General features: G+C 49.4%; 2 protein-coding genes across 9 annotated transcripts; one reads left to right on the plus strand and one right to left on the minus strand.

Moving 5' to 3' along the window:
• Positions 1-1,178: 1,178 nt before the first annotated feature.
• MDC1 (mediator of DNA damage checkpoint 1) lies at positions 1,179-20,603 on the minus strand. Of its 8 annotated transcripts, none has more exons than XM_081141451.1 (15): positions 18,554-18,641; positions 17,389-17,527; positions 16,345-16,725; positions 16,185-16,260; positions 14,461-15,893; positions 13,298-13,363; positions 13,049-13,141; positions 12,395-12,616; positions 11,693-11,733; positions 9,310-11,259; positions 9,109-9,228; positions 8,798-8,980; positions 8,251-8,376; positions 8,034-8,144; positions 1,179-2,610 (listed from the first exon to the last, which is right to left on the minus strand). In XM_081141451.1, the coding sequence occupies exons 2-15, from the start codon at positions 17,522-17,524 to the stop codon at positions 2,575-2,577; spliced, it is 4,974 nt and encodes a 1,657-aa protein (XP_080997577.1). In that variant the 5' UTR covers positions 17,525-17,527; positions 18,554-18,641; the 3' UTR covers positions 1,179-2,574. The 8 variants fall into 8 exon arrangements, with proteins under 8 accessions (XP_080997577.1, XP_080997574.1, XP_080997573.1 ...); XM_081141448.1 differs by lacking the exons at positions 1,179-2,610; positions 18,554-18,641 and adding exons at positions 5,304-5,938; positions 20,584-20,603; XM_081141447.1 differs by lacking the exons at positions 1,179-2,610; positions 18,554-18,641 and adding exons at positions 5,304-5,938; positions 19,035-19,118.
• A 683-nt stretch (positions 20,604-21,286) lies between these two features.
• Positions 21,287-25,467, plus strand: TUBB (tubulin beta class I). The gene is made up of 4 exons (XM_081141478.1): positions 21,287-21,641; positions 22,999-23,107; positions 23,383-23,493; positions 23,752-25,467. The coding sequence occupies exons 1-4, from the start codon at positions 21,585-21,587 to the stop codon at positions 24,807-24,809; spliced, it is 1,335 nt and encodes a 444-aa protein (XP_080997604.1). The 5' UTR covers positions 21,287-21,584; the 3' UTR covers positions 24,810-25,467.
• Positions 25,468-26,218: the final 751 nt, after the last annotated feature.

Genomic DNA, 26,218 nt, shown 5'->3' on the forward strand with positions numbered 1-26,218 from the left:
ATATGTTTATCTTTTCATGAATTTCACACTGTCTTAATTATTTTGGCTTCTTACTGAATCCTGAGATCAGGTAGTGTCAGCCTTACCACATGCTTTAGTCTCTTTCAGTATTGTATTGGCTCTTGTGCGTCTTTTACCTTCCCATTCAAACTTTAGAATCAGTTTGTTGGTATCTACAAAATACTGTTGGGATTTTGATTGTGGTCGTGTTGAATCTATAGATCAAGTTGGGAAGAATTTACAGCTCAACATATTGACTCTTCCAGCCTCTGAACATAGAACAGCCCTCACTTATTTAGATATTCCTTAACTGTTTCATCAGAGTTTTGTAGTTTTCTACGTAAGGACCTAGGACATATTTTGCTGGATTTATATCTAAGTATTTCATTTTTTATGCCTTTGTAAATAGTATTGTGTTTTTAATTTCAAATTCTAATTTCTCATTGCTGGTATTTAGGAGGGCAATTACATTTGTATATTAGCCTTATGTGACCTTGCTATAATCACTTATTAGTTCCAGGAGATTATTTTTGTCAATTATTTAAATCTTCTGTGTAAAGACTCATAGAAGTCTCTATGTAATCTGTAAAAAAAGAGTTTGATTTCTTCTTTCCAATCTCTATATTTTCTTTTTTATTTTCCTAATTTACTACTGAGGACTTTAGTATAATGTTGACTAGCAGTGGGGAGATGTGCAGCCTTGCTTTATCCCTGATCTAATGGGGAAAGCATCTAGCATCTCACCATTAACCACCGTGTTAGCTGTTAGGCTTTTATCAAAGTGAATTCCCTCTACTTCTAGCTTCCTAAGAGCATTATCTCATTGAATGTCCATTTTATGTTTACTGGGAAGGTGATATTTTGCAGTTTATTTTTATATCCTATTAAGTACATTTTCCATTATCCTGCAGGCCATTTGTTTCAGTCTGCTCAGGGCTGCTATAACAAAATATAAGCTGGGTGACTTAAGCAATACATTTATTTCTCACAGTTCTGGAAAATGGAGTCCAAGATCTAGCAGGGCTCAGATTTTCACAAGGGCTCTCTTCGCTCTTTCGCACATCATTACCTCTGGAATGCTATCACTGGCTAACCATTCTGAAATCCGTGAGTTTTCAAGAAAAATAATATCATGAAAAACAATTTGAATGTAATGTGCAGGGCTAACAGTAAAGCTTGGGTAACCAGGCAATTTTTTATTGAGTGGATACATGAAGTGTTTGCCCCAAGTGTGAAGAAACACCTCCGGGAAAACCCATCGCCAGTCAGGGCACTTCTTGTAATGGACAAGCTCCTGTTGGGGGCAGAGATGTGGATCATACTCTGTTAACCACGACTGTGAAACCGGGAGGCCACCTAACAGGAACTGTTTCATGATGACTCCCCTTTCTAACTACAGGTATGAGGTTTTCCTACAGACCCTGGGAAACTGGAGGGTGTGCTGCAAGAGGAAAAGCAGGGCTGTAATGAGATGAGACCCTTTGGGATCTGGATGGGTCCATTGCTCAGAAAAGAACGGACAGAGGACAGGATGCGCTTTGATTTGGTTGCTATGCCTGGAGCCCGAACCCCTCGGGAGTTTACCTCAGGAATGCTGACCATTCACAGGCCCTAGGACCTGGTGGAACTAGGTTTTAACGCGATTGAAAATTAATGACCTTGTTAACAGACTTAGAGATCCTGGAAGGAGACACACCCCTGTAGCCATCCTCCCACCCCTCAACCCTTTCCCTTTGCATGCAGCCCTATATAACCAGCCATATAATAAGGGAAGGGCAGAGCAGATGTTATGTGGACAAATCCCACTGCTCTCCCATTTGCCCTCAAAAAATGGAATAAATGCTCAAATGATTCAACCTTGTCTCTGCTTAATTGGCTGAAGTAGCTGCAGGCAGCTGGGACCCATGGTGTCTGTTTTCAGTCCTGCCCACCCTCCAGGCGTGGAGCCAAGCTGGTGGAGGAGGACAGCTTCATCCTGTGAGGCTCTTGCCACCTAACACAACTCCTCTCATCCAGCCCATGGACCAGCAGGTCATTTCTAACTTTAAGAAACTCTACACAAAGGCACTATATCAGAGGTGTTTTGAGGTGACCTCTGGGGCAAATTTAACCCTCAGGGAGTTCTGGAAGGAACATTTTAATATCCTCACCTGCTTGAGGCTCATAGACAGAGCATGGGGGGAAGTGTCTCCCAGGACCATGCAATCAGCCTGGAAGAAACTGTGGCCTGAGTCTGCTGCTGGAAGAGACTTTGAGGCTTTGAGCCTGAAGCAAGTTCTAGTGGAGCGAAGAGGCGAAAGGGAAAGAACCCCAGAATAGCTACCTGGCGTTTCATGGAAGGGACATACAATAGCATCCCTCCAAACAGTAGCATCCCTCCTCCTCATTCAGTCATCAGCAGCTCTCAACATCAAAGGTAAGTTCTAGCTCTGGCTCGCGTGGCCCAGTTGGTTGGGTGTCATCCCCCTGCACCCAAAGGATTGCAGGTTCGATTCCCAGTCAGGGCACATACCCAGGTTGCAGGCTCGATCCTCAGTAGGGGGTGTCAAGAGGCAGCCAGTTGATGTTTCATTCTCACATCAATGTTTCTCTTTCCTTCTCCCTTCCTCTCTAAAAATCAATACCAAAAAAAACCTTAAAAAAAGGTAAGTTCTAGTGTGTATATAAATTTTTGTTTTTTACTGTACATTTAATTTCCTTTTTACTTTTAAAGTGTTTACTTATAGACTAAACAGTACATTAGACATGTATTGTATAAGAAAGGTTAAAACAAGAGTTATTTGGGGGTCTGGAACAGATTAATTCAATTTACATTATTTATAATGGGGAAAAATGATTCGGTTTTTGAACAAATTGCTTCTCAAACAGCCTTCCAGAATGAATTAAGCTCAAGAACCAAGGTTCCACCGTATATTGTACCAGACAATTTATGTTTTCCTTCCAGATTCTCTCTCCACCCTTCTGCTTCAGAAAGTTGTCCTGAATGGACATCAAAGCACATCAGTTCTTACTGATGGAGCTCTCTATAGAACTGCTCCCTCCTCTCTTCCTTTTGGGCTTAGAGGTGGTCCCCACAGATCTGTAGGTACCGGGTACTGCAATATTCTTTGTGATTTCTCTAATCTCTGCCTACTTCTTTGTAATTTTCGCTTTGTTAAACTCTCCCCAAATTATCCCTATTGGACTGTGCCATCGCTTCCTGCCAGGACCCTGACTGATAGAGACACATGACACACTGTGCTATAAGCTGTGGGATTCAGTGGAAGTTTAAGAAAAAAATCCCTAATCTCTACGAGTTTAAATTGAGGCACTTAATGAAGTCAGAATGCTGAATGGGGCTGAGACAGCAGGTACCGTACGGAACTCCATGAACCTCAAGAGCATGGACAGTTTCACCTGGCGTGAGGCTTTGAGCTGTGCAATGGAACGAACATTTATTTGGGCCCATGTGCCACACCCTTATGGCTGTGCTTAATATACTACATTAAAAGATTAGGTATATTTAAAAGCCAGCACAGCGTTCAGCAAAGCTTATGCTATTTCTGCTATACCAAAGTTTTCCAAACTTAAGTATAACTTACCTGCAGAAAAATGCACAAAACTAATTAACAAAATTTTTTTTTATTAAAGTGAAATAACATAAAAGTAAACATTTTAAAGAGAATAATCCAGCGGCATTTAGTATATTCACAATGTACAACCATCACCTCTGTCTAGTTCCAAAGCATGCTCATCACCCCAAATAAAACCCTGTACCCATTAGCAGTCACTCTCCATTTTCCCTCCCTCCAGCCCCTGCAACTACCAATCTACTTTATTTTATTTTATTTTTAATATATCTTTATTGATTTCAAGGAGAGAAAGGGGGAGGGAGAGAGACAGAAACATCAGTGATGAGTCATTCATCGGCTGCCTCCTGCACATCCCCCACTGGGGATGGAGCCCGAAACGCTGGCATGTGCCCCAACTGAGAATTGAACTGGGATCCCTTGGATCACAGGCTCGACCACTGAGCCACGCTGACTGGGCAATCTACTGTATCTCTATGGGTTTACCTATCTGGGTACTTTATAAGTGGAAGCAGACAATCTGACCTTTTGTGTCTGGCTTCTCTCACTTAGCACAATGCCCTTGACGTTCACCCTCCCAGCACTGTAGCATCAACAGTGTATCCCTTTTCACAGCTGGACAACCCACTGCATGGGTAGGGCACAATCTGAAACATCTGTGTTTCTATCTTTGAAAATTGTTTATGTGAACATTTGTGTACAAGTATTTGTGAACATCTGTTTTAATTCAGGTGTATATCCACAAGTGGAATTGCTGGGTCATTTGGTAATTATGTTTAATTTTTTGAGAAACCACCAAACTGTTTAGGAGGGCTGAACCATTCTACCTTCTTACCAGCAATGTATAAGGGTTCTAATTTCTCCATGTCCTTGAAACCAACCAACCTTTAAAACTTGTTCAGGAAATATCATATTGAAAAAAACTGCACTGCCCTGGCCGGTGGCTCAGTTCACTGGAGTGTTGTCACATACACCAAAAGGTGGCGGGTTCCGTTCCCGGATGGGGCATATGAGAGGCAATCGATCAATGTTTCTCTCTCACATGGATGTTTTTCTCTCTCCCCCTTCCTCTCTCTCTAAAATAATAGAAAAACATCCTCATGTGAGGATAAAAAACAAAAATGAAACCAAAAAACTGCACTGTGCTATAAGGCACAGAGGGAATATTTATCATAGAGGTTAAGCCTAAGTTCTAATTTTATTATTATTAAAAAATATATTTTTATTGACTTCAGAGAGAGGAGGGGAGATAGAAACATAAATGATGAGAGTTGTTGATCAGCTGCCTCCAGCTCGCCCCCTACTGGGGATCGAGCCTGCAACCAGGGCATGTGCCCTGACTGGAATTGAACCTTGACCTCCTGGTTCATAGCTTGATGCTCAACCACTGAGGCACACTGGCTGGGCCTAAGTTCTAATTTTATTAACACTGGAAAAGCAGGCCCGAGGAAGTGCAGAGACTTGATCAAAGTCCAAGCTAAAGGATGCATCTAACAAGATGGGGCTAGAAGGGAGGAAAATATTTTTATAGCATTCCATGGTTCCACCCTCAGATTTACTCACTCCAAGCATGCCTTCAAGTTTCTGACATTAAAATTGTTCCCACTATGGTTTGGAGGGTAAATAAGAATCCTAGTAAGAAAAAGAGAGAGAGCTTCCAAATGGGAGGCAAGACACCGAGCAGTAGGTACACCAGTCTACCTAAAGATGAGATACACTTACGATATCTGAGCATGAGATTAACCAATTTTGTTTTATTTATTTATTATTTATTTTTTAACCCTCACCCAAGGATATTTTTTCCATTGCTCTTCGGAGTGGAAGGGGGAGAGAGAAACATGGATGTGAGAGACGATTGGTTGCCTCCCACATGCACCCCGACCGAGGATGGAGCCTGCAACCAAGGTATGTGCCCTTGGCTGTAATCGAACCTGGGGCCCTTCAGTTCAAGGGCTGATGCTCTAACTACTGAGCCAAACAGGCCAGGGCAAGATTAACCAACTTTAAATGGCCATTTAAGAAAATCTGTGGCTCCCAATCTCCCTATCTTTATTTTCCCATAAGCCTTTTCAGCCCTACCCATGTTTCAAGACAAATCAGATCAGTACACCCCAATCCTTTTAAAGCCCTAAGTTCTTTTTCCCAAATATTTTCTAACTATTTATTGGTCTGGGAGGGAAAAGAGTACTGGGGTGGGGCTTTCACGTGGATGGTATTTCCAATGGGGAGAGAACAAAGGCCTCTGGCTTGGCTTCCTGCTTTAGCACTCCTGTCAGCAGGAACTCAGGTGAGAGGATGGGCAGCCCAACCCGAAATGGCGTGGTGCATCGAGGGACATCCTGGGAGCATGCGATCACAACTCTCTGAGGCTGGGGAAGACAGGCAGCAAAGACAGAAAGTCAGGGTGGAAAAAAACCCCTAGAAGTATGTTTAGGGCCCACTCATCAGTCCAGACATCACTAGAACAGTAGCTCCGGAGACGATGCCATATGACGCACACTGTGCTGTGTGTCAAGTGCTCTTGCCAGAAAAATTGAACCTGAATTTATTCAAGCTTTTAAAATTATTTATAATTTGCCCGGCTGGGCGTGGCTCAGCGGTTGAGCATCGACCTGGGATCCAGGTCATTGGGGTTCGATTCCCGGTCAGGGCACATGCCCTGGTTGCGGGCTCGATCAATGACTCTCTCATCATTGATGTTTCTGTCTCTCTCTCTCCCTCTCCTTTCCTCTCTCTGAAATCAATAAAGATATATTAAAAAAAATAATAAAATAAAATTATTTATAATTTACAGGAAATATAGAAGATAGAAGAATAAGATAGGTGATACAGCCAGGGAGCAAACAGAAAAATCCAGCCTGAGGAACAACTGACCTAGTTTCTGCAAGAAGTCAATGGTATAAAAAAGGCTGAGAGGGTTGGGGGATGCTCTGGAGCAGCGATTTTCAACTGGTGTGTCACAAAAATTTTTAAAACATGCAATACCTGACTATTTAGTGAGGGGCACTGACCTCTTTTCCCTTAGATTATCAAATTAAAAAATGACAACAGCCAACACAACAATAGCTGTCTGGTGTGAATGCCCTGTCTTGAACCATAAAGAGATAGGTCATAGAATAGAGTTGCACCTTGCTGGTCACATTGCATAAAAAGGTTGCATCTGATTGGCTAATTCTTGGTACCAGAAATCCTTATATTCAAGTATAGGCACCTGATTTTTTTTTTTTTTTAAATATATCTTTATTGATTTCAGAGAGAGAGGAAAGGAGAGGGAGAGAGAGAGAGAAACATCAACGATGAGTCATTGATCGAGCCCGCAACCCGGGCATGTGCCCTCACTGGGAATCGAACCCCGATCGCCTGGATCCCAGGTCTACGCTCAACCGCTGAGCCACGCCCGGCCGGGCGGCACCTGATTTTTTAAAAAGTCACTTTGGAGCAAAGAGGGTAGATAATTACTATTATTTTTTGTAAATCAATCAAAATTATACCTATTTTTTTGGTCAGATCAGCCAAAAATATATATATTTTTTGGTATGCACAGAATTTTAGTAATTAGCTTATTGTGTCATGATATGAAAAAGATTGAAAAATCACTGTTCTGGAGTAAAAGAGAATTAAGAGATATAACAACTGCGGCAAGACTCAGACCTGGTTTGAATCTTGAACTGAACTGTAAAAAGACATTTTCAGACAACTAGAGAAACTAGATTAATGGAGTATAAAAAAATGTCTGAGAAACCATTGTTAATTTTTTTATGGATAAATAATGGCATTGTGATTATAAGGAAATGTACATACTTCTTAGAGATGTGTACTTTAAGAATATAGTGGAAATAATAGGTGTTTGTGGTTTTATTTAAAATACTTCAGCAAAGACAAAGACAAAGGAAAAAGCGATAGAGCGAGCAAATGTGGCAACATCTAAATGAACCTGAGTGATTGTCACTGCATTTTTCTCTTCTTTTGTGTATATTTGAAATTCTTTTTTTTTAAGTATGTCTTTATTGATTTTAGTGAGAGAGGGAGACTGAGATAGAAACATCTGTCGGCTGCCTCCTGCACATCCCTCCTGGCGATCACGCCTGCAACCCAGGCGTGTACCCTGACAGGGAATGGAACCGGCAACTTCTTCGTGCATGGACAATGCTCAATCAACTAAGCCTCACCGGCCCGGCTATTTGAAATTCTTTAAAATACAAAAGATGGCTCTCTGTCACATCAATGTTTCTCTCTCTCTCTCCCCCTTCCTCTCTCTCAAATAAATAAGTAAACAAATAAATAAAAATCAATAAAAACCTATTTAAAAAAATAAAATAAAATGCAAAATAAAACAAAGTCTAACTGGTATCAGCAGAGCTCCTCCGTCATTCCTATCCCTTTCTGTACCATAGGTCTTCCCCCACCTCTCACTACTGTGTTCCCATCTGTACCTCCCCAGATCCAGAACAGACTCCCCCATACCTTGTAGGACCGGGGCATGCTGGGTAGGACAGTGCCTCCACAGCAGCTGATGATCTCTCCCATCTGAGGTGGAGGTGGCTGGACTCCAGGGGTCACATGAATCTCATAGCCCTAAGGGAAGGAAATGGTGGAGACAGTGGACAGCCCCGCTGAGAGGCCCTGCACTGCTGGGAAACTTCTGGAAGGAGTGCTGGAGCACAGGGAAGAAGTCCCTTACCTCTAGAAGCCTTTGCTCACGAGCCCGGCTCAGGGAGTCACGGAGGCTGAAGCCAAAGTTCTTTTCCTGCTCAGGATCAGTCACCACATACTCATCCGGAGGCAAGAAGCAACCGGCCTTGCGGGACTAAGGGTGGAAGCAGTGGGTGTCGGAGCTGAGGCCTGCCCTCACCCAGCTCTGCTCCCTAGCATTTACGGGGCGCTCACAAAGTGCTTTCTGTGTGTGTAATCCTTACCCGAGGACATTTTTCCCACTGCTTTTCAGAGAGAGTGAAAGGGAGAGACATTGACTGGTTGCCTCCCAAACTTGCCCTGACTGGGGCTGGGGATCGAGCCCGCAACCAAGGTAAGTACCCTTGGCTGGCCCCGAACCCAGGACCCTTCAGTCCACAGGCTGACGCTCTAACCACTGAGCAACCAGCCAGGACTCACAAAGTGTTTTTGGAGGAGGCCTCACCTCACTCGTCTCCCTGCGCCCCTCCCTCCCGCCCCTCTCGAGTACGCGTGAGGGGTCCTCGGGGGTCTGTCCGCATCTCCTGGCCTCTCACCTGGTACAGCCAGTCCAGGGAGAGGATAGGGATCCCCCGCCCCACAGCACACAGGAACTTGACTGTCCGGCAGATTCGATCAGTCACCAGGTGGGACGCCTCTGCCACCGAGCTGGCCAGACTCCCCCCCAGGGCGAGCACTGCCTGTTCTCCACGGGCATCCACCACTCCTGTGAAGAGCACCTGTGGAGGGGATTGGCCTACGTTGGTCACAGCAACCCATGTACCAGTGCTTATCTCCCAAGTCCCCCAGGTCTCCTCCCATCCCCCCACATCTGCTCCCATGAATCCCCAGACCCCTTCTCTCCTACTTTGGGGGCTGTGGACTCGTGGTTAGGTTTGGTCCGTCGGAGGCTGCGGCCCGGCATTCTCTTGGGCTCTTCCTCAGCCTGGTCTTTCTTTCTCTTGCCGGATCCTGGCATCACTATATCCTGGGATTGAGAAGGATCCTGGTGGGAGTTTCTAAGCCCCCGAGCCCTTTCCCAGCTGTGCAGCCCCAGCTCTCTCCTTACCTCTTCCTTCCCTGGCTTCTCTGTGGGCTCTTCCTCCACTCCCTTGATGGACACTGTCTTCCGAGGGACGTGTCTTTGCAGCCGTTTTTGAAGTGGGGGTGAATCAACAGTATCTGAAGGCCTCTTGCGGTCTTGAAAGGCCTTAGACTGGGACTCTGGGGTGAACTCATATCTACCTGCTGCCTCTACCTTTTGGATCTGGGGAGCATGCGTGGGTGCCTCAAGAAGCTGGGCAAAGGCAGGCTCAGGAATGGGCCCAAGGGACTCAGTTGCTTTCACTGCTCCTCGCCTTTGGCTCCTTGAGGACCAGGAGTTAGGTTCAAGGGGTGCAGAGCAGGGTTCACAGACAATGGGAGCTACAAGGGACCCATGCTTCCTAGTGACCCTTTGCCTCCTGCTACAATTGGCTTGAGGTATGGGCTCAGGGGGAATAGGCTGGTCTGTGGGGACAGGAGACTGGAAGTCAGGGGTGGTAGAAACTGGCACAGAGCGTATTTTAGACCTCAGTGTCCTGCTCTGACCACCCTGAGCTACGGCCTTGGAAGTGACAAGCTGGTCTGTAGGGGTGGGAGGTTCAAGGTTAGGGGCTGTGGGGATAGTTGGTCCAGGGGCCTTGATAGAGGCCCTATGTGTCCTGCCCCGAGTGGCCCGAGATGTGGGCTTAGGGGTGACAGGCTGCTCTTTGGAGGTGGTAGGGTGGAGCTCAGGGGCTGTGGGGACAGTTGGTTCAGGGGTCTTGACAGAAGCCCTATGTGTCCTGCCCCGAGTGGCCCGAGATGTGGGCTCAGGGGTGATGCCCTGCTCTGTGGGGGTGGTAGGGCGGAGCTCGGGGGCTGTAGGGACAGTTGGTTCAGGGGCCTTGACAGAAGCTCTGTGTGTCCTGCCCCGAGTAGCCCGAGATGTGGGCTTAGGGGTGATGGGCTGCTCTTTAGGGGTGGTAGGGTGGAGCTCAGGGGTTGTGGGGACAGTTGGTTCAGGGGTCTTGACAGAGGCCCTATGTATCCTGCCCCGAGTGGCCCGAGATGTGGGCTCAGGGGTGATGGCCTGCTCTGTGGGGGTGGTAGGGCGGAGCTCAGGGGCGGTGGGGACAGTTGGTTCATGGGCCTTGACAGAAGCTCTGTGTGCCCTGCCCCGAGTGGCCCGAAATGTGGGCTCAGGGGTGATGGGCTGCTCTTTAGGGGTGGTAGGGTGGAGCTCAGGGGTTGTGGGGACAGTTGGTTCAGGGGTCTTGACAGAGGCCCTATGTGTCCTGCCCCGAGTGGCCTGAGATGTGGGTTCAGGGGTGATAGCCTGCTCTGTGGGGGCTGTAGGGACAGTTGGTTCATGGGCCTTGACAGAAGCTCTGTGTGTCCTGTCCCGAGTGGCCTGAGATGTGGGCTCAGGGGTGATGGGCTGCTCTTTAGGGGTGTTAGGGTGGAGCTCAGGGGCTGTGGGGACAGTTGGTTCAGGGGTCTTGACAGAGGCTCGTTGTGTCTTGCCCCGAGATGTGGGCTCAGGAGTGATGAGCTGGTCTGTGGGGGTGGTAGGGTAGAGCTCAGCAGCTGTGGGGACACTTGGTTCAGGGGCCTTGATAGAGGCCCTATGTGTCCTGTCCCGAGTGGCCTGAGATGTGGGCTCAGGGCTGATGGGCTGGTCTGTGGGGGTGGTAGGGGGGGGCTCCAGAGATATAGAAGAAGCTGGAGAGGGTATCATCCTAGAGTACCCCTGGGGCCTGACTTTAGGTTTTGCATGAAGAGGGTCCAGCTCTGAGGACAAGGGATTCTCTGGAACTTCCTGACTCTCATTTTGCCCAGCCCTGGGAATGAGTGGCTCTAAAGAAGGTGGAGAGGGAGCAAAGCAGGGCTGAGAAGCAGGATGATTTTGGGGCTGAGAGATGAGAGGGCTTTGGACTGGGCCTGAGGCTTCAGGTACTGCCGGAGGCAAACAAGCATCTAGGGATTCTGGATCACCCTGGGGAGAAATAGAAGCAGGTGAGGGAGGCAGAGGCAGAGGGGAGAGAGACAGGACTGGACACTGTTCTGATACTTGTTATGGTGAGAGTATACTCAGTGGCATTTCTCTTTGTCTCTGACCATCTTCCATTAGACTGGAAACGTCCCAGGAAGGAGCGGTCTTCTTTCCCACAGACCTCTCCCCATAAGGCCAGGACAGTGTTCTCAGTATGTGGATGATGGATGGTTGGGGAAAGAGGGAAGGGACACGAAGGGGTGTTCTTTCTGAGTCAGGCAGAGGGAGACAGAGCTGGGAAACAGGTGCCAAGGCAAGGGCCAGAAGCCAGCTAAGGCTTGGTGAAGGTGAGCACAGCGGGGAAGGTGGGGAAGAGCAGATGAAAGCAAGGTCTGTCCAGGGGCAGTGGAGGGGAGGGAGAGAAAATAGCTCTCACCCTAGACGGCTTCTCAGCAGGTGGCATCTTACAACTGTGGCCTAGACAGAAGTAAAGACAAGTGTGGCTGAGGTCTAAGCAGGCAGTTACTTGGGGTTATCACGAGGCTGTGTAACAGCTTGGGTCCGTCCCCCTCTGCTTTCACTTACCTCTCTGCTGCCTCCTAGGACTCACCTTTCTCCACCTGACTGGCTCCCAGAAGCTATCCAGGCTAAAGCTAGTCCCTCTCAGTCCCCTGACCCTCCTTCAGGCTCCAGTGTTGGACTGGAGGCCTGCCCTTTCTGGTCCCAGCTCCCTCTCTCCGTCCCCATCTCCATGAGCCTCCCTCTAGTATTACTTTGGGTATGCTGACTTCTAACCCACTTGGCTCACCCTCTCTCTCTGGTGCTAGTTACTCTGCTTCTCTCTCAAATACTTCTCTTAAGAGTCTGCTTTACTACCACTTGTAGTTCTTGAGTGTCTCAATTTCTACCTTCAAACTCTCCATATCCCTTTCCATACTTGCACTTTTCAGTTTTATCAGACTCTTGTCTCTGAGTCTTTCTAGCTAACACCTGCTTTTGTTCCCTGTCCTTTATCACCCTGGTTAATTCTTCCTCTCCCATTACATCTTCTCTCAATCCTTCTGGTGGCATTTTTTAGTTTCCCTCTCTAATGGCCCTCTGCCCAGGGTCACCCTCTCTACTGCTTCTCTTGGTGTACCCATGCCTTTCTCCGCAGTCTGCAGCCCTCTGTCTTCAATCCCCAACGGCTCTGCGTGATCTGGGCTTTCTGGATGTTGGTCTCGAGGTGTTGGCCAAGGTGAAAAGGGGCAAGACCCATGGGCCTCAAGGTAGGCAGTAATGGGCTGGGTCTCAGAGGCCTCAGACTCTCTTAGACAGTATGGCTGTGTAGCCAAGATCTCCAATGGCTCATCCAGGGCACCTGGAAGTAGAGTCAGAGAGAGTGAGAGAGACAGAGAGAGAGGGAGGGAGATTGAGAAGGTGACAGGTTGAGAAAGGATTAAGAGGAATTTATGAACAATAACTCTATATGGGCTATTAAAGAAAAGCTAGGAATAAGAAAGATAGTTGTAACCTTTAATGTTTGCCTCAAAAAGTAAGACCACACCTTTATATAAAAGCTCTCACAGCAGCCTCTTAAAAATTAGGATAGATAATGCTTCTCAGTCTTTTGGCTAAGATCGAGTGTAAAAATTATGCTAGACAAGTTGCTCTATAGGTCTAATTTAATATGACTTTTTTTTCTCCCTAATAACATAAGCAAAATAATCAAAGAATATGAAAGAAATGTGTAGAGGGAGAAAACAAAGTTTTCTGCAAAGTTAGGGGCACAGAGGAGGGGAGTTTCTTATACCTGGGGCCTGCAGGCTACAATGGGAAGGGCCAGGCTCTTGGGGTAAAGTAAACAGGAAGGCCTGGGTGGGCTCGTCCTCCATGCTCGGGACCGCTGCACAGGAAAAGGTGGCCTAAGCACAGCTCCTCCACAGAGCTCCAGCCCATTCTCAGTCTCCTGCCCTGCCTCTGCCAGCTTTCACCCTTCAAGGACCACCAGTCTAATCTCCCAGTGCTGTGTACAGCATCCCCACAACACAGATGTCCTCACCTTCCAGGCTCAGATTCTCTCTCTCCACAAAGCACTGGGTAGCTTGTAGGTCTAGATCTTTAGAATCTGGTGGGGGAGAAATACAGAATAACAAAAAAATCATAGCTGACCCATAACACCTTACTTTTCTCTACTATTCTCTCTCCAACCCAAACCCCTATGCAATGGGTGTCCCACCCACATTCTTTTTTAAAAACTTTTATCAGTATTTACTGTATGCTGAATTTACTCCTAGGCCCTATGTTTTTGTTTCTTCTGTGACATTTTTTTCTTCTGTGAACCTCTACTTCTGGTTTAAGAGGTTCCTTTTCAGTAGGATCACCTCCATGTGGCAGAGAGAGCTCATGGGTGGGTTAGTCCGCCCATGAGCTCTGTAAATTCTACACCAAATCTTGGGGGCTTTGTTCACCTGGATGTGCTCAATGACCGGAGAATCTACACCTAAACCCTAAAGTTCGCACTGCTCTGCATTTTTAAGCACGTGTAGCAAAAATTAAGCACTTTTTGGGCCACTGACCCTGCATCCAGGCCCACTATTTGGCCTGTGCACACCTACCAGCTCCACCATTGTAACGACAGAATGGCACACACTGCTTCTGTAAAGTGACATCCATCAGGTACTTGGTGGCTTTTCAGACATGCATACCCTTGATGGCCTGAGTGTTCTTAAGGTGAACACAAAGATTTGAATCTCTTGATTTGCATGATTTTGTGGGGTTTTCTGGGTCAAGTGAACAGTGAACCATTTTCAGAGACCACATCTGGGCGCTTTTGGGAAGAATCCATCCCACATTCTTATTCTAATACCCCAAAGTGATGGTATTAGAAGGCAGGGCCCTTGGGAAGTGATTAGGTCCTCAGGGTGGAGCCCTCAGGAATGGGATTAGTGCCCTTATAAAATAGACCACAAAGAGCACCCTTGTGCCAGTAAGGACATGGCCAGAAGCAGGCCACCTATAAACAAGGAAGAGAGCCCCTGCCAGACACTGAATCTGCTGGTGCCTTGATCTTAGACTTTCCAGCCTTTAGAACTATAAGAAATGAATGTTGTTTACAAGGCAGCCATTCTGTGGTATTTTGTTATAGAAGCTTGAATGGACTAAGTCACCCTGTAAGCTTTCTTTATCTTAAGAGTCAAAGGAGGAGGGCAGGCCAGTACTTACCATCATGGTTGTGTCCAGAGTCCTTGGTCATGTCCACATGTGGTTCTCTCCCACCTTCTCTGGGAGGCTGGGCTCCCTTTCTCTGTGGCTGGGTGGGTTCCCCTGCAGTACCCGTGTCTACCAAGAGACCTGTTAGGCTCTCCCTTGAGATGAGGAGATGGTCCTGCTCCACTTGTGCTAAAGGTGACCCACCCTGGGCTGCCGCCTCAAGAGCTCTCTCCTGCTGAAGAACAGGTACAACCCACTCTGTCCCAGCATCCCCTTCAGCTGGAAGCTGGCTCTTTCTTACACCTGTCACAGTTGAGGCTGATAAGGACACACTCTCCTCAGCAGTTGTTCCACAGTCCCCTCCTGGGGGAGGCCACACTGCAGGCAGCTTTGCAGGGCCCCCTTCTGCTTCCACATTTGTTGGATTTTTCCATGTCACAGGCTCTTGATGCTTCTCCGGAAGTGTAGCAGCTGGCCCTGGGGGGACTTCCTTTTCCACTTGTGTGTTGAAGCCCGCTGTGGCAGAGGCTTGGCTTCTCTCCAGGTGGACTCCAGGTGAACTCTTACCTTCTTCCACTTCTATATCACTGTCCCTGAAGGGAGGCTGGCTCTTTTCTGAATGAGCTTTGTCTGCATAATCCTTGGGGACACAGTCTCTCTTTTCCACCAGGTTTCCCCCCCCCTCGTCTGTGTCACTGCCTCTCCCAGCAGAGGTCCGGCTTCGCTCATGGAGAGCGGGAGGCTGGGCTGCGTCCTCTTGCACATCCGTGTTTCTGTTCCACGCAGAGGCCTGGCTCTCCTTCAGATGGGCCAAGGTGAGCACTGCCGACACTTCCTGCTTGTCTGTGTTGCTGGCGCTCAGCACAGAGGCTTGGCTTTGTGCCAGGGCCGCGAGTGGGGCCTCAGCGTCCTCTATATCTGTGTCACTACCAGCTGGGCTCTCTTGAAGATGTGCCAGGTCAGGTCCCCCAGGACTCCCTGTACAGACTCCATGGAAGATCTGTGTCTTCTGCACAGGAACTACAGCTGGGGTCGCGGGAATCCCCTCTTCTTCCACGTCAGTATCACTGTCTATGAAGCCAGAAGGCTGGGCCCTGTCCAGATGAACGTCAGCCGGCCTTCCTGGAGGCCTGCTCTCATCCACATCTGTCTCACTGTCCTCCCCAGCGGGCTGGCTCCTCTCCAGAATCACCCCATTGCCTGCGTCCCTCTCGACTCTTGTGTCACTGTTCCTCTCCTGCCCAGAAGACTGATCCTTTTCAAACTGGATTTCAGTTGTGACAGCTCTACGCTGCTCTGTCTCTGCAGTGGCATCTCTTGTGGCAGCTGAGGAGGCCTCCCCTGCTGCTGGTTGCTGACTTTCTTCCTCATCTGTGTCACTGTCCAAGTTGAAGGTACAAGGTAGCCCAGGGCCATCTGGGGCAGAAGAAGGCCCCTCTTCATCACTATGAAGGGAAGAGAAGAGAAAGAGTTTATACAATCTATTTCCCAGGAAGGGATACCTGACTCAACTGTGAGCTCCTTGAGGGCAGAGACAAGGTATTTGTTTTCTGTCTCCAGCAATTAGTTCTTCACTTGGCACATCAAAGGTGCTCAATAAAAATTCACTTAGTGAAAGAGTATGTGTAGTTTCCCAGCCCTCATTTCCATGACGATTCTCTCTCTTAGAGATGCATCTTTCAGTCCTAGGTTCCTTCTCTTTCTGAAGACTCAGGTGTCTGGCCCCCAACACTCACCTCTCTGGAACGACTGTTGCCAAAGGGGAGGACGTGGTCCTTGGTTCTTTCACCATGTACCTTTCAGAAGGACGATCTGCAAGGAGCAGAAAGGAGTAAGTTGACAGTTTTACATTCACCATCCCATCTCCTTGCCCACCCTCCCAATACACACACTTACCTACTTCGTCTTCTGAGTCCTCAGCCAGCAGGATCCCCCAGGGTCGAGTACCTCCCTGTACCCTTGGTGTCTCCTCTACAGTTAGGGGGCCCCGGGAGACAAAGGGCAGGGAAACATCCAGGCGATGGTACTGGCAGGGCAAGTCAGCAAAGACAACGAACTCCTGGTCCCTCAGACGATGACTCACCCCAGGGCTCAGGAATTTAGGAGGCCTCAGGATTTGAGTACCATTGAGGCTCCCACAATCCCAGAGGACAGGTGCCTTGTCCCGGGCCAAGATTTCAATCACTGCATGTTGCTTGGAGATGGATGGAAAGGGCAGGGCCACAGAGCAATCGGGCATTCGGCCTATCACATTCTTTCCAAGGTAGAGTGGGAAATCTAAGGATTAAAGGGTAGAAAGAGTCCAAGGCCACATTCCTGGCCTGCTGCTGGGGAAATTTCTGCTTAATAACCGGCTACTCATTTAAGGTCCCCACATGCAATAGAAAAAATAAAGGGCCTAAGGACATCTAAGTATTGAGGACTATATGCAATGCATTATTTATAGTCAACACTCTACCTAGCCATATTGGATTTTTTCTGTTGTGATAAAATATACATAAAATATAGCATTTTAACCATTTTTAAGTGTACAGTAAAATCACCCCATGTCCCAGATCTCCTTGAAATATATTCAAGTTTTACCCTGGCCGGTGTGGTTTAGTAGTTAGAGTGCTGACCCAGGACTGAAGGGTCACAGGTTCGATTCCCCATCAAGGGAACGTACCAGGGTTGCAGGTTCAATCTCAGGCCCCAGTTGGGGCATGTGCGGGAAGCAACCAACTGATGTCTCTCTCTCACGTGGATGTTTCTCTTTCTTTCCCCCTCTCTTTCTCCCTTGCACTCTCTAAAAATCAATGGAAAAAAATATCCTTGGGTGAAGATTAACAACAATACACACACACACACACACACACATAAAATGTTTCTTACAACCCTCCAACTACCTCTCCACAAAAATAAGAGGCCTATACCAGTACTTCAGCATCCATATCCCCTGACCTTTTTCTGGTCCGTGGGCACTACTGAAGACATGCAGTCGCCCTAGGGGCTGCAAGCTACACTCCGAGGAGTCACTGGGTCTCTCTGTCTCCTCCTCTTCATCAACCTCCCAGTTAATAGCTTGAGTGTCCTCCATGATCTGGGAAGGAAACACATTATCTCCATCATTGGTTCACAGAGTCTCAGAGAGGAGACTCACAGCTGGGGTAAACCTGGCCAGTTACGGAGTTTATGCTTCTCTTTATGCCAAGTATTCTGTTGTTATCCTTCTAAAGCATCGAAAAAATATTTTTGACTGTGACAAAATAAGAAATAAATATCATAAGGTCCCAAGTTCACAAGTAAATGTTCCTCAACTTACAATGCAGTTACATCCTGATAAATCCATAAGTTGAAAATACCATAAATTGAAAATGCATTTACTACACCTAACCTACTGAACATCATAGCTTAACCTAGTGTCCCTTAAGTGTGCTCAAAACATATTAGCCTACCGTTGAGCAAAATCGCACAAAGCCTATTTTATAATAAAAGGTTGAATGTTGTATGTAATTTATTATGTATAGCATTTCTGCAACATTGTAAAGTCAAAAAATCATAACTCAGAGAACATCTGTATATACAAATACACACAGTCATTTATATAGACAAGTTTTTGAGAAACTGCTTAGCCTTACTATATGTGAGTTTTCATTCTGTGCTTTTTTTTCTGTTTTTAAATGCTGATTTGCAATCCACTAAATTGATTTCAATATTCACTATTGGGTTGCAACTCACAGTTTGAAAAACACCATTTTAAAGGGAGCTAACTTTTGCCAAGCATCAACCACATGTTGGACACTGTGTTATGTGTGAGGGAAAGTAGCCATATGAGGCAGGCATTTAGGAAACTAAGACTAAAAATATTAAATTATTTGCTGAGGATAACATAGCAGGCAAGTGTAAAGGACAGAAATAAATGTGCTTCTGGCTGCAACGCCCATGCTTTTTACACGTTACCAGACCACAGGTGATCAGCACCTATCCCGTCACTTCTCACCATATTGTAACTTCTGCCATCACCGCCCCCCCCCCCCCCCCCCCCCCCCCCCCCGCCAACCGAACCAGCACAACTGTCTTTTCCTCTAGGGTCCATTATGTTTGCTAAACAGTAGTTACCACGCACCTGGTACCACTTGAAGTCTTACAGATACATTCATGAACCAAACATAAAATTAACCCTGCCCTCCTAGAGGTTACATCCCCGAGCCTACTGATCAAAGACGACAACTCAAAATAGCATGAGTGGAATTCACTTAGAAAGATGCCACCCTAGGGAGAGCCGTTGACAGGGAAAGTAGGGCGCCTCCAATGCACACAGCGCTAGCTCTGTTCCGATGACCGGCGAACTCGGCCATGACCCATGGCTCCAATCCAACAGGCTGCCACCTTCGATCCCCAACCTGACGGGCTCCGTCCGGGCCCAGCCGTGCCAGGCTCTTCACACCCGAGCTCGGGGCGGAGCGTCAAGAAAGGATGAGCGCTATAATCTCAGGAGCAACTTCCGACTACCCTCCGGCCCGCGGCACTCAAGGCCCGCCCCTCCCGCCCTCCGGAGAAACAAGATGGCCCCCGGACGGCGGCGGGCGCGGCCCCCCAGAACTCACCTACTTAGAGACCCCGCGCGCGCCACCAGTAACGGCCGCGACCGGGCGGTGCGAGCGCTCCAGCCAGGACCCCAGCCGATTCGCTGATTGGCTCCACCCGCTGTCTTTTACACCCGCGGCAGGACGATGAACGAAGCCACCAATGCGGGGGCACAGCCAGCAGCCCCAGCCCCGCCCCGCCCGGCCCCGCCCCCTGCAGCTCAAAGGGGCGGCTCTGCGGCGCGGAGACCCGCTGAGAGAGGCGGGGACGGTCGTGCGCGCCCGGAATAGCGCACCTCGATTGGGCACGTCCCAGGATCCACCCACGGCCCCGGGGCCGCCCACGGCCGCTTCACCGCCCACCGCCCACTTCCCGCGCACAAATCCAAACCGCGACTACAGAGCCTCGCTGCCGGCCGCGCCTAGAGGGGCTCCCATGGTCCGCGCCCCGAGCTTCTGGTGCGGCCAGAGCGCCCCTCGTCGGCCTTCGCAGACACGGTGGCTGCTGACTCATGGAAATGAGAATGGACTGCGGGCTGCTGCCGTGGCCAGAGGCTGCAGCCTGGACAGCAGCCCGCAGGCGTGGCGCTTGAGGATTCCTCGCTGCAGTGGAAGTTCATTTCCTTGTGCTTTGCTTGTGTAGAAGTCTTGTCATTTCCTCCCTGAGAATTCGGCCCTGATGGACATTTTGAGATCGTATACCTCAAGTAAAGATCCCCAGGCCAAGAGAGAACCCTTTTTGCTAGCCATCGTCAGGCTGACCGAGGTCTTTCAAGGAGGGAAGAAAGGATAAAATCATTTACTATTATCTCACACTAAGACAAGAAGATAGTTTCACTCGTGTGTAATGTAGAAAGTCCTTTTTCATTCGTTATCTCACTTCATTCTGACCACAACAAGTAGGCAGAAGGAGATTTGAGGGAGGGAATTGAGGCTCTACTAAGTTAAATGACTTGGGTAGGTTTCTACAGCTAATGTAAGGTAGAGACTTAGAGACTAATTGAAACAAGTCCTTTAATTCTAAATTCTAAACTCTCTCTGCTGCCACAAAAGAACTACTTTCGTTGTGATTATGCCCTAAAACATTTTTAAAAATCTATTTTGAGAGTGGGTAGAGGGGCCTTCTTACACAGCTTGGTTCTTTTATTTACGACTGAGAGATGTGTACTGACTCCAGCATAAACTAACAATGATGACTTGATATTACATGTCCTCTGTAATGGTGCTTACCACACTCTATTGTTTGTACACTTTTCACCCAATTGCAAGGGCCTGGAGGTCAGGGAGCTAATTCATAATCATTTTTGTGTCTCTAGCTCCTGGTTTTGGGGACGCTCAGTATCTATCAAGTGAGCTAACCCCGGAGAAAAAGCGTGCCACTCTGATTTGAGCCCATCCAATTTTCTCCCACGAATATGCCCTCCCTATTTAAAAATTTAAATCCTGAGGCTCTTTAAAGGTTGCAATCGCCAGCCACCTAGTCAGTGAAATCAGCGAATTGAAAAACTACTGACTTCATAGTGTCTAAAGGCAGGCTGGAAAGACAATGAATTTCTAGCAGGCATCTCACCCCATAGTTCTATTTAACAAAACCACAGTGTTCGACGCTGCTCCAAGGCCCAGATGTCCTACATGGACGGAGACGTCTTGGCTTCACAGATCCCAGATATGTTTCTCTAAACCATTCCACTGATTCTTTGAACATACCCTGCAGACAATGACATCTCTATCCTGCAAAGACCTTGCTGCAATTTTGTTTCTCTTTTTAAACATTATCGTTAGAAAACGCCCAAGGAAATAGCAGGAGGGCAAACCCCTCCTTCTTCTTGAGGTATCTGGGGGAGCAGTGGCTTAGTGTTCGTGTCCTCGGTCACCAAAGGGCCAATTGTTAGATAGCAGAGCAGTGCGCCGCGGTTCTCCTCAGTTTTCGCTGAGCTAAGCAGTCCAGTTTTTCCCAAGAGCTACCGCAGCCGCGAGCTTTCAGGGCGTGGCCACCCCACCTTCCAACGCCTGGCACCCTATAGTTCCCAATTCCTGCAGCCCCCCAAACGACTCCCTTTTTGCCTTAAAAAACTCAGGCTGAGAGGAAAGTCATCTTGCGCAAGGTCATTTTTCATAAAACGTCAAAAAACCAAAACCCCCAAACCAAATATCCTCCCACCCGCCCCTTCATTTTTGCAGCGAGGACAACAATGGAGGACTACAACTCCCAGAGAGGACTGCGCTCGTGCACCGGAGCAGAGGCCAATGGGTGCCGGCTACCTGACCGGCGTGGACTAATCAGCGCCAGCCTCGCCGAGGCTTTGTCTCGGAGCGGGGCGCGGGCCTTCTCCCGCCTCCCCGCGGGCGCACGCGCGCCCCGCCCTGCCCGCCTTCCCTCCCGCGCCCGCCCTCTCCTTTCTCCCTCTCAGAACCTTCCTGCCGCCGCGTTCGGATCTCGCTGCTCCAGCCTCCGGGGCACGTCCCATTCTAGCGGCCTGTGAGCGGCAGCAGCAGAGAAAAAAGATTACCCCCCCCATTTTCTTGCCCCCCACACACTTTTGAGGCGAACAAAAATTTTTAATTTGAACCATGAGGGAAATCGTGCACATCCAGGCGGGCCAGTGTGGCAACCAGATCGGTGCCAAGGTAAGGATTTTAAACCTCTTAACTATATTTCTGAGAAGAAAAGAATTCACATAAACTATGTAGAATGGTTATGGGTTGTTTGCAGTCTCCAGCCTTAGCCAAGCTTTGCCAAAAAGAAGTTTTATATGTATAATACACATTTATAGGTAGAATTTCCTTTTGAAAAATGGGGAATTAATTATTTTCTTGGCAGAATCATTTTGGGGAACCTATCAAAAGCACCCTTGAGGTTTGGGGGGCGGGAAGACCGGGGTTCTGTAAGGTTTTACTTAAAGGGGATCTCCTAACGGTCCGAGAGCCGGGGAGGGAAGGAGGTGCGGAAACTGGCCGAGACAAAGCGAGGCGAGGTTCCTCCATGTGCATCGCCCTTGGCGGGGTTTCGCAGGCCAAGCCCGAGGGGAGAGGGGCGAGGCTGGGGGGACAGCTGCCGAGCCCGGCTCTCAAGCCGGGGACGCGGTGCGCCAGGGTGGGCTGCACTGAGCGTTACCTCCACAAAAGACCAGGGGTCTCAGTGCGCCCCCGTGATTCTTGAGGAGCAGGCCCGTAGTTTTTCGTGGATGGAAGGCTAATATGAGCCGGATTCATTTTGCTCCCTTTATTTCCCCTTTAAAGATACCTTTTAGGGCTTGAACAGATAAGGAGAAAAGAGGCGGTTAGAGGGTCCCTCAGGACTAAATTGTGGGAGAAAGGAAGAGAATCCTCATTTAAAGGAAGAGGAGGGGGAAACTAGCCAGGGGATAAAATTCCGAGGCCACGGGGGCATTTCTTTCTTTTCTTTTCTTTTTTTTTTTTGCGCGGTTACAGTGTAGCGGGGGAGGAAGTGCGGCCGCTACCGGCTGCTACGTTGTAGCAGAAGGGCAGGGCTCTGCCGGGCGGGCCCCGTGTGGCCCTGCGGACCGCCAGGGGGCGCGCTAGCTCAGGCTCCGCCCCTCGCGCGCAGATTTCGCGCTCAGCCCCGCCCACGCCCGACGCCTCCCTTTGTCAGCGGCTCCGCGTGCTCTAGCGCTGCAGCCGCGTGGAGGGCCGGGGGTGGGCGGCTGGCAGCTGGTTTGTCTGGCCCTTTGTGCGCGGTGTGGAGAGGCGGTGCCCTGCGCGTGGGGGTCGAGCAGTGAGCTTACCTAGTCAGGTCGGCCGCCTCAGTCCACCCCACCTGTGCCAGCGATCCCCGGGCCCTCCCAGCTGGACATCATTTCACATCCCAAGGAGGCTTTCCCCGGGGGGGGGAGGTGTCTAGGGGAGGGTCGTGGCAGGCAGATGGAGGGGATGCCAGCACAGCGTGTTTGGTGTTAAAGTGCTGGAGGCAGGGGCATAATCGACCGGAACCTGAGCAGTCGGGTTCATCGTTCTTACCTGACAGTTCTGGGAGGTGATCAGCGATGAACATGGCATCGACCCCACCGGCACCTACCACGGGGACAGCGACCTGCAGCTGGATCGCATCTCCGTGTATTACAATGAAGCCACAGGTGAGGGAAGGAGTCCAGAAGATCAGGTCCCATCCCCTCTGGTACTTCTGGTGTCTCTTTATATTCCCAGGGAACCCCTTATTCCCTTTGAATGAATCCGTCCTTTCCCTTTGGAAACCTTCCTCTATTTAATTTCTCACCACGGGGGTCAAAGACCAGCTCTGCTGCCACCTAGTAGCAGCGCCTGGAATCACAAGTTTGGGTCCCTGACTGTCACCCAGCCCCAATTTATTTACCTTCTGCCAATTTTCACTCTTCTACTTTTCTCCCTGTAGGTGGAAAATATGTTCCTCGTGCTATCTTGGTGGATCTAGAACCAGGCACCATGGACTCTGTTCGCTCAGGTCCTTTTGGCCAGATCTTCAGGCCAGACAACTTTGTTTTTGGTAAGTTATAGATACCATCATTCAGTTTATTTGGGTGCAAGAGGACAGGGAGAGTTAGGAAATGGTTATCGGACTGGACAGCTTTTATAGGGTCATGTTCTGAATCTCTAATGGAGGAGGGGGGTGACTGCCTTAGGTGGTAAACTGTGTGTGTGGGGGATATCATAGGTGAGGGCATTATCCCAAGAGTTGAAAGGTGGAAATGTGATGTGTATACCACACTTTACTAATCAAGTTTGCCTCCTGACCCCATTCCAGGTCAGTCTGGGGCAGGCAACAACTGGGCCAAGGGCCACTATACAGAGGGGGCCGAGCTGGTGGACTCGGTCCTGGACGTGGTGCGGAAGGAGGCTGAGAGCTGCGACTGCCTGCAGGGCTTCCAGCTGACGCACTCGCTGGGCGGCGGCACCGGCTCTGGCATGGGCACCCTGCTCATCAGCAAGATCCGCGAGGAGTACCCTGACCGCATCATGAACACCTTCAGCGTGGTGCCCTCGCCCAAGGTGTCCGACACGGTGGTGGAGCCCTACAACGCCACGCTCTCGGTGCACCAGCTGGTGGAGAACACGGACGAGACCTACTGCATCGACAACGAGGCGCTCTACGACATCTGCTTCCGCACGCTCAAGCTGACCACGCCCACCTACGGCGACCTCAACCACCTGGTCTCGGCCACCATGAGCGGCGTCACCACCTGCCTGCGCTTCCCGGGCCAGCTCAACGCCGACCTGCGCAAGCTGGCGGTGAACATGGTGCCCTTCCCGCGCCTGCACTTCTTCATGCCCGGCTTCGCGCCGCTCACCAGCCGCGGCAGCCAGCAGTACCGCGCGCTCACCGTGCCCGAGCTCACGCAGCAGGTGTTCGACGCCAAGAACATGATGGCCGCGTGCGACCCGCGCCACGGCCGCTACCTGACGGTGGCCGCCGTGTTCCGCGGCCGCATGTCCATGAAGGAGGTGGACGAGCAGATGCTCAACGTGCAGAACAAGAACAGCAGCTACTTCGTGGAGTGGATCCCCAACAACGTGAAGACGGCCGTGTGCGACATCCCGCCGCGCGGGCTCAAGATGGCCGTCACCTTCATCGGCAACAGCACGGCCATCCAGGAGCTGTTCAAGCGCATCTCGGAGCAGTTCACCGCCATGTTCCGGCGCAAGGCCTTCCTGCACTGGTACACGGGCGAGGGCATGGACGAGATGGAGTTCACCGAGGCCGAGAGCAACATGAACGACCTGGTGTCCGAGTACCAGCAGTACCAGGACGCCACGGCCGAGGAGGAGGAGGACTTCGGGGAGGAGGCGGAGGAGGAGGCCTGAGCCCCGCCCCGGCCCCGCCCCCTCCACCGCCTCTCCCGCCTCTTCTTTCCCGGCTGTTCTAGAGCAGTGCCTGGCACGTAATAGGCGCTCAATAAATACTCCTCGTTTCTTGATTGTCTCCTCTCTTCCGCTCTGGGATCTGTTTCTGCCATTCTGCTGGGCAGCCTTGTGTTTCCTTATGGCGCCCATTTCCTCCTCTCTGTCCAGTTAATTTCTTTTAAAAGATTTTAGAATTGATTTTTAGAGAAACATCCATGTGAGAGCAGACCATGGATTGGCTGCCTCCCGCAGGCCCTTACTTGGGATTGAGCCCAAAACCTAGGCATGTGCCCTGCCCTGGGATTGAACCAGCGACCCTTTGGTGCGTGGGGTGACACCCAGCTGAGCCACATGGGCCAGGGCCCAGTTAATATTTAACTCATTTCCAACGTAATTCGTCAAGGAGCTGGATGTCGCCCAGATCCCATGTTGGAGCTGGGCTGAAACCACCATGCGAAGCCCACGTGGCAGCCCAGGGAAAGGGAACCGTGCTGACTCTAGCTGCAGCAGTCCCACGAGTGGGCGGGGTCTCCCATTCCAGAGCAGTTTTGGAGAGCTGGCTGTTAAAGTCCTAGTTTCCAGGTATTTTTTCGTGCTCCACCTTTAGCTTTGGGGGAGGTGTTAACAGTATTATTTCAATTTTCAGTCTCCAAGCTCTGTCCTGAGCTGTTTCCTTTGCAGGGTCCGCCCCATTCTTATCAAGTTAGGACCCTTCCCTCTTCCACGTTACCTCCCACAGTGAATCTCTTCCTTTGAATGGAGGAGTTAAAGGAAGAAGAGAGTGACCAGCCTTAGTCCCTAAGACTCCAGAAAGGCACCCCTCATCTCCACCTTTTCTTAGCCAAAAAGGAGTATCAGTCCTGAATGTATATGAAAGGTATGTACTGACACCTAAATGTTGGAGTCATTCCCCAGAGGAGAGGGAACAGGACACCTTGTTTTTTGGCAACATCTCATTTCTTCTTTTGCTACTGCCTCCACCCCCCCCCCTTTGGTTTTGTCCTACCCTACACTTCAAATTTCTGTTTTGTGTTCAATTTGCTTTTTTTCATATTGAAAAAATGACTGCCCCAAGAGCCAAAAATAAATGGGAATTGGAAAAAAAGTTGGTGTGCTTATTTAGCTGACTGGATCACTTACACATGTAGTCTGTTCTCCATGAATGGATGAGAAAATCCTAAGACTTAATTGGGCCTCATGTCTTAATCCCTGGTACTCAAGCCAATTCCCCCACCAGTACCAGTCTTAACTAGGATAGGCATAGGCTCAGATGAAAGTCAAACGTGCGTAAATGGTACCCAGACCAGCAGCACCTTGGGACCTGTAGAAAAGTAGATTCTGAGGCCTTGTGCAACGTACTGAACCAAAAC

Source organism: Miniopterus schreibersii (genome assembly GCF_964146895.1).
Source record: "Miniopterus schreibersii genome assembly, chromosome: 6".
Taxonomy (NCBI): Eukaryota; Metazoa; Chordata; class Mammalia; order Chiroptera; family Miniopteridae; genus Miniopterus; species Miniopterus schreibersii.

What these genes read in the sequence shown, in the direction of transcription:
- MDC1 (XM_081141448.1), bottom strand. Translation starts at nt 17,524, where the DNA reads ATGGAGGACACTCAAGCTATTAACTGGGAGGTTGATGAAGAGGAGGAG. An exon ending in AGAGAATCTGAGCCTGGAAG is followed by an intron (nt 13,142 to 13,297) that starts GTGAGGACATCT and finishes TTTCCTGTGCAG; the next exon opens with CGGTCCCGAGCATGGAGGAC. An exon ending in CCCTGGACTGGCTGTACCAG is followed by an intron (nt 8,377 to 8,797) that starts GTGAGAGGCCAG and finishes TTCCACCCTTAG; the next exon opens with TCCCGCAAGGCCGGTTGCTT.
- TUBB (XM_081141478.1), top strand. Translation starts at nt 21,585, where the DNA reads ATGAGGGAAATCGTGCACATCCAGGCGGGCCAGTGTGGCAACCAGATC. An exon ending in GTATTACAATGAAGCCACAG is followed by an intron (nt 23,108 to 23,382) that starts GTGAGGGAAGGA and finishes TTCTCCCTGTAG; the next exon opens with GTGGAAAATATGTTCCTCGT. An exon ending in GCCAGACAACTTTGTTTTTG is followed by an intron (nt 23,494 to 23,751) that starts GTAAGTTATAGA and finishes ACCCCATTCCAG; the next exon opens with GTCAGTCTGGGGCAGGCAAC.